The following is a 13605-nucleotide window of genomic DNA, read 5'->3' as shown; positions in this document are numbered from 1 at the left end:
AAATATTCAATAGAGGACAAACTTCAGAAATTTTTTAGTGTATGTGCTGCCGAAGCGAGCACAAACTTCAGAAATTATTTATTTATTTATTTATTTTTATTTTTTTATTTTTTTAAGATTATTTATTTATTTATTTCACAGAGAGAGACACAGCGAGAGAGGGAACACAAGCAGGGGGAGTGGGAGAGAGAGAAGCGGGCTTCCCGCAGAGCAGGGAGCCGGATGCGGGGCTCGATCCCAGGACCCTGAGATCAGGACCTGAGCCGAAGGCAGACGCTTAATGACTGAGCCACCCAGGCGCCCCGAAACTTCAGAAATTTTTTAAAAATTAGGCTTTGCAAAGTTAGTTTTCAGATATATGTACACATAGAAATTCTTTTTATTTTTTAAATATTTTTGACAGAGAGAGAGAGAGAGAACACACAAGCAGGGGGAGCAGCAGGCAGAGGGAGAAGCAGGCCTCCTGTGGAGCAGGGAGCCCAATGCGGGGCTCCATCCCAGGACTCTGGGATCATGACCTGAGCCGAAGGCAGATGCTTAACCGACTGAACCACCCAGGTGCCCCTACATAGAAATTCTAAAAAACACAAATGAACAGATGCTAATGTTCATAAATTTGCATGTAATTATTTGTGGTACAATAATCCAACAATAACTTCTCAAAGAATTATTCATAGCAAATGAAAAACATGGTTTAAAGAAAGTTATAGTTAGGACTGTTAATTTTGTATCTAAAGAATCCTTTAAAATGAGATTAAGAATTGGAGGCTTTTCTATCAACATCACACCAAGAAAGCTGGGCAAAATTCAGTCAGTGGCAGTGCAAGTGGCAAATATATTTTTCTATGAAGCATCTAATGTAGGGGACTATATCCTTTTAAAAAGCTGTGTGTCAAGAGTCTAGTCACTCTTCTTTTGGAAGAGAAGGGTCCTTGTCACATAAGAAACTACCAAGCATTAACTCCAACAGGGAAGACTAATCATAAGCCAAAGGCCACTGACTCTTAGGGCTTCTGAAAGAAGCGGCTGGCGGAGGCCAGTGTGTAGCATGCCAGTAAAAACCAGCCCTCATGCCATAAGTAGCTTGCCAATTTTTTTTTTTTTAGTTGCTTGCCAATTCTTAATCTAATGCTTTCATATCAATTATTCTCATGATATTCCTGTAAAGTACATTCAGTTGTCAGAAATAAAACAAGGGACTTCTAACTACAAAGGCTATTAATTTTGTTAAGACAAGAATTTATTTGAGCTAATCAGCTGGATAAAGTTCAAGTCGTGGGAAAATTTCCTAAAAGCTCAGTTGTTGAAAATTTGTATTTGGTTGATATGGAAAAAAGACCAGAGAAAACAAGGCTGCATTTGTTTCTCTTGCTATTAGTGTTCAAAATCTACAAATAAGTCTATAAGGAACAATGTCTGGATTTATTTCTATTGTATTATTTACTCCTTATAGTAAATGTTTATATGTTCTCCTGGTTATTCTTTCTCTACATCATTAATTTTTATCGGTGGAGATTGCTGATTGTTCTATGATGTATGGGGCTCTGGACCAAGTACAGATGAATATCACATAGTTCCTCTTAAGTAGGTAGCCATCTAATGTAAAACTAGAATTTCAAAATACATGTTTGCTCAAATGAGCCAAGATGCACAAAGAACTTTACAATGAATTTAACAACTTAAAATGGGATTGTAGGGGTGCCTGGGTGGCTCAGTCGTTAAGCGTCTGCCTTTGGCTCAGGTCATGATCCCAGGGTCCCGGGATCGAGCCCAGCATCGGGCTCCCTGCTCAGCGGGAAGCCTGCTTCTCCCTCTCCCGCTCCCCCTGCTTGTGTTCCCTTTCTCGCTGTGTCTCTCTCTGTCAAATAAATAAAATCTTAAAAAAAAAAAAATTAAAAAAATGGGATTGTAATGATTGATTTTTTTTTTTTTTAAAGATTTTATTTATTTATTTGACAGAGAGAGACGTAGCAAGAGAGGGAACACAAGCAGGAGGGAGAAGCAGGCTTCCGGCTGAGCAGGAAGCCCGATGCGGGGCTCGATCCCAGAACTCTGGGATCGTGACCTGAGCCGAAGGCAGACACCAAACAACTGAGCCACTCAGGTGCCCCGTAATGATTGATTTTATCATGGAGTTCAAGATGCCTCATCTACATTTTTCATTCTATATTACATTAAGCCAGTGATTAGCACAGAAGGTTATAAATGTATTGGAACAGTGGTTCCCAAACTGGCTGTGACTCAGAATCACCCAGGAGAACTTGATAAAACAGATTACCCAATTCCACCTCAGATCTAATGAATGAGAAATCTTAAGAGGATGGTAATGCTGGAAGCTGTATATGTAACAAGCTTCCCAGATACAGTAAGTTCAGCCCCAATGGATTTAGAAAGTGTCCTATATGTATTATGGGCACATCTTGAATGAAAGCACTGCAGAAGCTTAAGCTATGACTTATAATGATAGATATAAAATTATGAAAACAATTTAATATTGTGTCTCTATTTAATCATATTAAACTACTTTAAATCATTTCTCACATAAGATAGGTATCCTAATTTATTGGTTAAGAATTTGCTTTTGAGGGCGCCTGGGTGGCTCAGTCGGTTGAGTGACTGCCTTCGGCTCAGGTCATGATCCCAGGGTCCTGGGATCGAGTCCCACATCGGGCTCCCTGCTCTGCGGGGAGCCTGCTTCTCCCTCTCCCACTCCCCCTGCTTGTGTTCCCTCTCTCGCTGTGTCTCTCTCTGTCAAATAAATAAATAAAATCTTAAAAAAAAAAAGAATTTGCTTTTGACTCAGACCTAGGTTTGAATTCTTGCTCTGACACTTCACTAGCTAGGTGGCATTGGATAAGTTATTTTCACCTGTTTGAATCTTGATTTCCTTAGCTATAGCTATAATGTGCTGTAAGGATTAAAAGAGATAGCTTATATGTAATTAAGGAGAGCTTAAAATACTAATGTTTACTCACCATTGAACACTTCATTAAATTCCCCTGGGGGCGCATGAGTGATGAATTTAGCAGCTATGCGTACCTAAAGAGAAATAAGTAAAATAAGAGTAATATATAAAAGAAGGAATTAACAGATGACAAAAATGTCTTCACATTCCTTGAAATAACACTTTCTGTTTAAACCTTTACTGTTTAATAGCAAAATTTTTTTTCACAAAATATCCCAAAACTTTTATCATCAATATAGGTTGTCCTGATTTGGGGATATCCATGCTGCTTTGATTTTTAATTTTTCTTTAAAAAGTTGAATAATCCGTTTTGGGTCAAAATACACTACAGTCATAGCTTTGCCCAGTCCAGTGGCAGTATCATAGCCAATGAGGTTTATCCGAGGCACAATTATTGCTAATTTAAAACTTTTCCCAAAATATACCAGAGTCACAAAAAGAGAAAGCTATGATCCTAATCTCTTATAAACATTTAAGCAAAACTAAATAAAATATGAGTAAACTGGTAGGATACCAAATTGTGTTTATAGTGTTTATCCCAATGCAAGGATGGGTTCAATACTAATAAATCATATAAAGGAGCAAACCCTTGCGATTCTCTTAACTCATACTGGGAAAAAAAGACAAAATTCAACACTCAAATATCATAAAACAACAACAAAAGTACTAATTCTGGGTAGGAATAAATTTCTTTAACTTGAAAAAGGATTATCTACCAAAATTCTACAGCGTACCTAATAATGATGCAACAATGCAAGCAGTGTCCCTAATTTTAAAAACAAGACAAAGATGACTTCTATCACCTGAACTATTAAATGCTGTACTAAAGGTTCTAAAGAATACTATTCGACAATATTTCTTCTAAATCCCTCTCCTGCCCCCATTGCCATTCTACTTTTCTGGATCTCCTATTTGAGATGGATGCTGAAATCTTTGGATCTAACTTGCATATCTCATTTTTTTCTCGTATATTTTTATCTTCTTTTGTCCTTTTATACTTTATTTGGCGAGAAGGCCTCAGAGCTCCATTTTTCAATTCACGAAAATGCTCTTCAGTTACGTCTATTTTGCTATTCAGATAATTATTTTAACTATTCTACTTTTAATTTCCATGACTTTTATTTTTGTGTGTATAATAATCTCTTGAGTCTCCCTGAGGGTATTAACTGCACTGACTTTAAAGTCTTGCTCTATGGACTGTTTCCTAAGAATTTAGATCTACTTTTTGTTTGAGTTTGGTGCTTTTCTTTCGTAGCACTGGTTTTCCACAAATGTTTGGTGTTCCTCCTTGAATTTAATTTAGCTTATCTGTTCTGTTTACCTGCAATTTGTCTCTAGTGATTACAGGGGAGGGAAGGAGTAGACTCGCTGTTGGGTATGAGCAGATTAATTTCTGAGTGAGCTTCATAAGGGCCAGAGGCTACCTGAGGTATTGCCCTGCCTCTCTGCTCTCAGTGCTCATTCTCAACGCTATAGATATGTATTTTTTAAAAAGATTTATTTATTTATTTATTTATTTATTTGAGAGAGAGAAAGCACAAGTAGGGGGAGCGGCAGAGGGAGAGGGAGAAACAGGCTCCCCAAGCAGGGAGCCAGATGTGGGGCTCGATCCCAGGACCCTGAGATCATGACCAAAGTCTAAGGCAGATGCTCAACCAACTGAGCCACCCAGGTGCCCCTCAATGCTATATTCTGAGGACAAATGCATTTCTGTCTGTAGTTTAGGCCAAATGGGAGAGAAAAGAGGAGCCAAGTGGTACAGTTAGCTTACAGAACAGTTCCCCAATTAATCTACACCAAGACTCAGAAGAGTCCTTTCTTTTTTGCTTCTTAAATAAAGTTCTTCCAAATGGCTCCCACTTCCATAACAGTTTTCTTTAATGTGTTTTGGGTTATGATTTCTTCTGATCTTACATTTGCCCCCTATGTATTTACCATTCTGTTTTCTTTCTATGAAGAACTGCTAAAAAATTTTGGTCCAATGATGGCACTCTCACTTTTCAAACAGTTACTAGTTCATTTCTCCTCTCATTCTATTTTTCCCTACTCTTTTCAAAATTCTAGTAAGGTTTGGCATAAAAGGTGAGGTGAAACCATGTGCTCAGTCTGCCATATAATTTAATCTCTTAGCTCTCATCAAGTCAAATGTGACATACAAAGAATGTACAAACCCATTTAAAAGAAAAATTAATTTGGAGTATCATTTTGCATTATACATATGTAATTATGATGTTAGCAATAATAGGACTGACCTCAAATGAGTCTCGCAGTATAATTCTAACACACTATGACAGAAAGAATGTTGAAAACTCCCTAATTTTTGATGTGATAATGAGTATGAAGATGATTCAATTCACTGATGAGGGGCAAAGAGGAACATGATATATCTATCTACCAATAAACTGAGCCCTGCTTTCCAATAAGGCATCCTCTGTTCACTTCTTAATTTCCTTCAAACAATTTTAAATTCTTGCTGACCCAATCAAATTAAGGCTACCATCAAAGTCAAACCATTCTTAAGCAGAAAAAAAAAGACTTTCAAGAGTCTTGAAAATAAGGCTGGGAACTGAGAAGAAAATAAGAAAAAGACAAAAAACACTTTACAACTTTAGGTTTATATGGAAAAGAAAAGCTAAAGCTGTCCCATGGACAAATTTATTTCTTTGTCAAGATAGACCTACTGACTGGGGCATCTGGGTGGCTCAGTCGTTAAGCGTCTGCCTTCGGCTCAGGTCATGATCCCAGGGTCCTGGGATCGAGCCCCACATCAGACTCCCTGCTCAGCGGGAAGCTGCTTCTCCCTCTCCCACTCCCGCTGCTTCTGTTCCCTCTCTGGCTGTCTCTCTGTCAAATAAATAAATAAAATCTAAAAAAAAAAAAAAAAAAGATAGACCTACTGACTGACGGAGCAAGGTACATCGGAAACCTGGATTCTAATTACTGGCTGTGTTGGTCCATTAACTAACTAGATTTGTGATTCTAGAAACACTACTAAACCTTTTTTGGTCCTGAATTTCCTCATTATAATCCAATTCCTAAAAGAGATGAGAAGATCTGCAAAATTTCTTTGAGCTATAACTCTACCTGATTCTTTAAGACTTAGAAAACAAAACCTATATGTGTGTGGAAGCAGAGGGGAGGAATCCACACCACAAACACTTTAAAATATTCTTATGTACATAAAGTTTGAGAACCCTGCCATGACAGGGTAATTACAGATAATGTATTAGTTTTCTGGGATGAAAACTGGTGGAGATTAAGAGGAATACTCCATAAAGCTCTTATATTAACTAACAATAAAAAGAGCGGTTCTAATTAGGAAATAAGAAATGCTGCTCGACTCATGAAAATTATACTACACAGGACTAACAGTTCCCATATGGATTGCCAACTGTGTATATTTGCGTTGGCATGTGCAGTTAATCATATTTCTGTCCTCGTCAACTGTTGCTGTCAATCACTCATTTAAGAATGAGTCAATCTGGGGCGCCTGGGTGGCTCAGTTGGTTAAGCGACTGCCTTCGGCTCAGGTCATGATCCTGGAGTCCCGGGATCGAGTCCCGCATCGGGCTCCCTGCTCGGCGAGGAGCCTGCTTCTCTCTCTGACCCTCCCCCCTCTCATGTACTCTCTCTCATTCTCGCTCTCTCAAATAAATAAATAAAATCTTTAAAAAAAAAAAAAAAAAAGAATGAGTCAATCACTCATTTAAGAAATTAGTAAACCTACTTTGACAGCAAACCTATAGTCTATTTGTGGCAGTATTGCGGCTATGGTCTATCCCACTTCTGTCCAGGTGCTTTTCCCATAACCCTTACATAATTGTGAAACTCCCTTCAGTCAAGAAAATTTAAGTGTTTGTAGTTCAAGGACCTACATAGGTCATATGTAGTAATACAGCAAGCAAGAATTAAAGGCCACAGTGAGGCACCAAGAAGATGTAATCAACTCTACATACGTATATAAGGAGGGGTGGGGTGGCCTTTAAATACACTGATGTATGAGCTGGATTGAAGGATGAATAATACCAATGAGGGCATTCCAGTCAGAGGAAACAGTATGTACAAACTAAGACAACACAGTACAACAAACTGAATGTAGATATTTAAAAGATTTGCAAAATGTAAAATAGTCCTACTTTTCCCACTAATTCTTTTTTTGTTTTGGAAAATAAAGCTTTTTTTCCCCCCAAAACAAAATACCAATCATTTATATTAACAGGTAATAATTATGTTTTTAAATGAACTAATGCTTTAAAAATCTCTTAAATTTTAATATTTAGTAAATAGATATAAGCTACACAAATAAAAACTTGATTCCTAAGAGTGTAAAGGAGTCCTGAGAGCAAAAACATCTGAGAAGGGGCACCTGGGTGGCTCAGTCGTTAAGCATCTGCCTTCGGCTCATGGGATTGAGCCCCACATCAGGCTCCCTGCTCTGCAAGAAGCCTGCTTCTCCCTCTCCCATTCCCCCTGCTTGTGTTCCCTCTGTCGCTGTCTCTCTCTCTGTCAAATAAATTTTAAAAATCTTAAAAAAAAAAAAAGTCTGAGAAGTGTTCTGTTGACATAGGTTGATGTTTATCACATGCTGTTGAGTGAAAAAAGTTCACACGATGTATTCCCGTTTTATTAAGAGTAAATATATTTACAAAGAAGTATAGCTACTAATTTTAATTAGGACTTCCTCTGGTATTACAAGATATTTTTCTTTCCTTTTTTGGCTTATCTCCATGTTCAAAAAGCTGTACAAGGAACATAAATTACTTGTATGATAAAGAGAATTTTTTTTCCCTGGAAGTTAGTACTTCTTAATCCCCTTTATCTATTTCACCCATTACTTCATTACTTGTACGTTAAAGATAATTTTTAAATTTTTAAAAATCAAAAGAGGAGCATGTGAACATCTCCCATCCAATAAATTAATTTTTTTAAAGATGAAAGAGGACAGGGGCGCCTGGCTGGCTCAGTCAGTAGAGCTACTAGACTCTTGATCTTGGGGTTGTGAATTTGGTTGTGAATTTGAGCCCCACGCTGGGTATAGAGATTACTTAAAAATAAAGTCTTAAAAAAAATAAAGATGAAAGAGGACATAAACAAGATAAAGGCTTTGGAGTGACATCAAAACTGAAAGCATGGGTCAAGGAAGCTATAGGTCGAGGAAGCTAAAGGACAGGATAAAGTGAAGTTGGTAAAATGCTAAAAGCAACAAGGAAGGCTTTTCAAAGTTATACTCTGCATATGCTTTTTGACCAGGAGCTTAACCTTATTCACTTCCTAGCTGCATAATACCTTATGCTAGAAAATTTAGGATAGTTAATTGGTTAAATGAAGGGATTATATTGAAAAAGAAAAGTAAACTAGGGCGCCTGGGTGGCTCAGTTGGTTAAGCGACTGCCTTCAGCTCAGGTCATGATCCTGGAGTCCGGGGATCGAGTCCCGCATCGGGCTACCTGCTCAGCAGGGAGTCTGCTTCTCCCTCTCCCGCTCCCCCCTCTTGTGCTCTTTCTCTCTCTCACTCTAATAAATAAATAAAATCTTCAAAAAAAAAAAAGAAAAAGAAAAGTAAACTAAAACCTTGCTTCCATTTTCTAAAGGGAAAAAAACCACTAAGTGCACAAAAGTCAGAGAAGGAGGAATATCAAGTAGTAGTATTTGAATTCAGGCTTAAGTGCTGAAGAATTATAATTAAAGTGCTGGAAAAAAAAGTAAGTGATCTCCATAAATCTGAGAATATCAAGAATAGGAAAAATGGGGGCGTCTGGGTGGCTCAGATGGTTAAGTGTCGGCCTTCGGCTCAGGTCACGATCTCCAGCCCCATGTCCAGCTCCCAGCTCAGCAGGGGGTCTGCTTCCCCCTCTCCCTCTGCCTCTCCCCCTGCTTGTGCTCTCTCTGTCTCTCAAATGAATAGGTAAAATCTTTAAAAAAAAAAAAGGAAAAATGTCCAATTAAAGAAATTAAAACATCCCCTAATTTTTTTTTTTTTAAGATTTTATTTACTTATTTGACAGAGAGAGACAGCGAGAGAGGGAACACAAGCAGGGGGAGTGGGAGAGGGAGAAGCAGGCTTCCCTTTGAGCAGGGAGCCTGATTCGGGGCTCGATCCCAGGACCCTGGATCATGACCGGCGCTGAAGGCAGACACTTAACGACTGAGCCACCCAGACGCCCCAACATCCCCCAATTTTTAAATGAAAGCTGGTGACAGGTGAAGACATATATGCAACAGCAAGGGTGAAATTCTAAATGAATGGCTAAAAAGAATGTAGTCATCATTAAATGCCAAAGTTGGATCCCAAAAACACTATCATGGTCAATAATCCCAGTGTTATTTTCTGAGAGTTACTAAAAAAGGTGGACTACTTAGTATCAGATAAATCTCAGTATTTGTCAGTCTTTGACAACAGACTTTGAAGTGGCACGGTGATTTGTCACTATAACAATACCATAAAAATACCCTGAAACAGTAGTTGAAATCTTTTTTATTATTATTATTTTTTTTTTAATAAAGATTTTATTTATTATTTGACAGAGAGAGAATGAGAGAGAGCACATGAGAGGGGGGAGGGTCAGAGGGAGAAGCAGACTCCCTGCCGAGCAGGGAGCCCGATGCGGGACTTGATCCAGGGACTCCAGGATCATGACCCAAGCCGAAGGCAGTCGCTTAACCGACTGAGCCACCCAGGCGCCCAGTAGTTGAAATCTTAATGCTACATTTACATATTCTCTATAAAAATCTAAGGTCTGCTCCATGGTCTCCAAGGCCCTTCAAAATTTGATTCCCTCACCCCCATGTCCTACTGTTTAGCTACTAGACCTTACAGCTATACTACTGCCTCGGGGCGATCACATTTCTTGTTCCTTTTGCCAGAAATGCTCTTCTGTCAGAGCACCTCTTTTCAGTCAAGTCTCTGTTCAAATGTCACCTTCTGACGTCCTGACTCCTACATACAAATTAGCCTTGATACTTTCTGTACCCTTCACAATTCTAGCCCATTTACTTTTTTTCTTCAGGGAACTTGTCAACACTGAACTACAGGGATGCCTGGTGGGCTCAGCTGGTGAAGCGTCTGACTATGGATCTCAGCTCAGGTCATGATCTAGGGGCTGAGAGGTCAAGCCCCATGTAGGGCTCTGTGCTGGGCGTGGAACCTGCTTAAGAATCTCTCTTTTCCCTCTGCCCCCCTTCCCCCTCCCTCTCTCTAAAGGGGAAAAAAAAAAAGAACTATACTTATGTTTCTTGCTCAACACCCCCAAAAGAATTCCAAGAACACAGAGCATGGATCAGCAAACTGCTAATGTAAAAGGCCAGACAGTGAACATTTTAGGGCTATGTGGGCCACATGGTCTTGGTCCCAACTGTAAACAAATGAGCACAGTTGTGTTCCAATAAGTTTTATTTATTTTTAATTGAGGTACTATTGGGAAATAAAGTTGTAAGATATTTAAAGTGTATGATGTGATTTGATAAACATATACATTGTAAAGGATTGCCCCCACTGGGCTAATTTTTAAAAAATTTTTATTTATTCATTTGACAGAGAGAGAGAGCGAGCCCAAGGAAGGGGAGCAGCAGGCAGAGGGTGAGGGAGAAGCAGGCTCCCCACTGAGCAGAGAGCCAGGCCTGCCAATCCCAGGACTCAGAGATCTGAGCCGAAGGCAGATGCCCAACCGACCGAGACACCCAGATGACCTAACTATTTTTTAAAAAGATTTTTTTATTTGACAGAGAGAAAGAGAGTGAGAGAACACAAGCAGGGGGAGTGGCAGAGGGAGAGGGAGAAGCAGATCCCCGCCGAGCAGAAAACCAGACCCAGGGCTCCATACAGTACCCCAGGATCATGATCAGATGCTTAACAGACTGAACCACCCAGGCACTCCCCCCCCCAAACATTATTTTGGATACTCTTATTTGTATTTCATGTAATTTTCCCATGTCATGAAATATTCTTCTTCTGATTTTCCCCCCTAACCATTCAAAAAACATGAGCGTGTAGTCTATATAAAAACATGCAGCAGATCAGATTTGCCAAGCCCTGGCACAGAACATAAGAACTCATTATGCTTGTTCCTTGCTGTATATCCAGAACTGAGATCTGGCACATGCTAGGAATGTAAATTAATGACTATTTTATTGTTTACAAAACTCTTTCATAACCAGTTTCTCTTTTGATCTTAAAACAGCTTAAGTAGTAAGACAAGAGACACTTACCCCATTATAAAAGGAATAGATTCAGATAGTTTAAGTGCCTATCCAAGGTCATATACCTATACAGAGGTGGACCTGGAACTGGATAATCAACTATACTATGCAGTAGTAACAGGTATTAAAATTCAGGAGGATTATCTTTAGCATGGTATCACATGGATTTAGCCTAGTCCTTCTAGAATTTTTTTTTTTTTAAATCAGGAATTGAGTAGAGCCTTGCTTATGAAAGCTGCAGTTGAAACAAAGTTAGGAGGGATAAATACAATGATAAAAAATAACTTTAAAAGTCAGTATTATCTAGCTTCAAAACTGGGTCAAAACTGACAAGATGAAGGGCACCTGGGTGGCTTACCCGGCTAAGCATCTGCCTTCAGCTCAGGTCATGATCCCAGGGTCCTGAGATGGAGTCCCACTTTGGGCTCCCTGCTCAGCAGGGAGTCTGCTTCTCCCTCTACCCCTCCCCCTTGCTCATGATCTCTCACTCTCTCTCTAATAAATAGATTTAAAAAAAAATCTAACAAGATGAAATTTGGTAGAGGTAAAACACATCAGTGGCAGAAGTAAAAAGGGAAAGAGAAATGGCTTAGTAGTTAGTGATTGCAAAAATATTTTTCAGGCAATACAAATGATGGATGACACTTTTAAAAACAGTGATTTAATCAATCATTCTTAAGACTGGGGTGGGGAAAGAAAGTTGAAAGCAGGTATATCGGGGTGCTTGGGTGGCTCAGCCAGTTACGCGTCTGCCTTCGGCTCAGATCATGATCCCAGGGACCGAGCCCCGCATCAGGCTCCCTGTTTATGGGGAGCCTGCTTCTCCCTCTCTCTCTGCTTGTGCTCTCTCACTCACTCACTCGCTCTCAAATAAATAAAATTAATAATAATAAAAAAAAGAAAGCATATATCCCATAGAAGGGAGGCATGTCATCCCCAGCCTAATAGAGAATCACTGATACGGAGGTTCTGGTTGAACAAAAACTGCTTTAAAAAAAAACAAAAACAAGGCTTTTAAAATAAATCCCGATTCCATAAAGTAGTAGTTTTACTGCACGTAGCATTTATCTGCAGTGAAGGATATAACTCCATGTATATCTATTTTATTTGATTTATTTTGTAAGAGATTTTAACTAACCTCTACACCCAATGGGGGGTTCAAACCTATACAACCTGGAGATCAATAGTCACACACTCCACCAACTGAGCCAACTAGGCGCCCCTCCACGTATATATTTTTTAAGTTTAAAAAAATTTTTATTTATTTTTTAGAGTGGGGGAGGGGCAGAGGGAAAAGGAGAGAGAGAGATTCTTAAGCAGGCTCAGTCTCACAACCCCAAGATCATGATCTGAGCTAAAGTCAAGAGTCACATGCTCCACCGACTGAGCCAGCCAGGCGCCTGCACATACACATATTTTGAAAGGAGAGTAACTCAAGTCTTATACACAATTCTAATCCTTCATATACTTAAATACTCCAATAATGTTGGTTTCACAGAATCCACTGTATTATGTTTCTAACCTAAAAAGGGAGAATTAATTTATTTTTTTAAAAGATTTTATTTATTTGTCATAGAGAGAGGCACAGAGAGAGAGAGCGTGGCAGGGAGAGGGAGAAGCAGGCTTCCCGCTGAGCAAGGAGCCCCATGCGATGCGAGGGGTGCCTGAGTGGCTCAATTGTTAAGCATCTGCCTTCAGCTCAGGTCATGATCCCAGCGTCCTGGGATCGAGCCCGCATCAGGCTCCCTGCTCCGCGGGAAGCCTGCTTCTCCCTTTCCCACTCCCCCTGCTTGTGTTCCCTCTCTCGCTGCCTCTTTCTCTGCCAAAAAATAAATTAAAAAACCTAAAAAAAAAAAAGAGGAGCCCGATGTGGCACTCGATCCCAGAACGCTGGGATCATGACCTGAGCCAAAGGCAGACCTTACTTAACCAACTGAGCTACCTAGGCATCCAAAAGGGAGAATTTTGAATCTATAAGTATCAGTAAGAGATAAGTTCTCCTAGATTTCAGTTTCCTCCCATTCTCCTTATCTTTCCACCTCTCCCTAAAAGGGGGAAATAAAGAAAAATACCTAATCTTTGCAAGATTCAAAATTTCATTATTACATTACTAATACCTGTACTGAAAGTTTAAACATCAAACTGAGAAAGTAATATACCTTTATTGTTCCCCAGAAACTGCTAATTCTGTTAATTTTCAACTACTATAGTAAGAAACTTTAGAAAATATATTAAAAGACACTTAGAAAATTTATAAAACTTGGGTTTTTAGCTTATTAAATAATAATCTTTTAATAAGAGACCCCACATATTTCAACATTACATCTATTCATAACTAGCTTTTAAAATTATTTTCTTGACAATCACATACAACAGGACTCGAGTACTTAACAACTACAGCTCTGTTTGAATGTCAGTGGATAACTCTGTACAGGCAAGGAAGA

The 13605-nt window shown here is 39.2% G+C and overlaps 1 protein-coding gene and 1 non-coding gene across 3 annotated transcripts in view; one reads left to right on the top strand and one right to left on the bottom strand.

Annotated features, from left to right (window-relative positions):
* CAPZA1 (capping actin protein of muscle Z-line subunit alpha 1) overlaps positions 1 to 13605 on the bottom strand; it is a 220456-nt gene that overhangs the window by 21669 nt on the left and 185182 nt on the right. For both annotated transcript variants that reach the window (XM_021690076.1, XM_021690077.1), the window contains exon 2: positions 2976 to 3039. In XM_021690076.1, coding sequence (XP_021545751.1) covers positions 2976 to 3039 — 64 coding nt within the window. The remainder of the gene's footprint in view (positions 1 to 2975; positions 3040 to 13605) is intronic.
* LOC123324631 lies at positions 3306 to 3443 on the top strand. Its single transcript, XR_006539913.1, has one exon. It is a non-coding gene; the product is annotated as a U4 spliceosomal RNA (small nuclear RNA).

Source organism: Neomonachus schauinslandi, chromosome 4 (assembly GCF_002201575.2).
Source record: "Neomonachus schauinslandi chromosome 4, ASM220157v2, whole genome shotgun sequence".
Taxonomy (NCBI): domain Eukaryota; kingdom Metazoa; phylum Chordata; class Mammalia; order Carnivora; family Phocidae; genus Neomonachus; species Neomonachus schauinslandi.
Note: the sequence above shows the minus strand (reverse complement) of the source record. Positions and strands in the feature narration are given on the sequence as shown.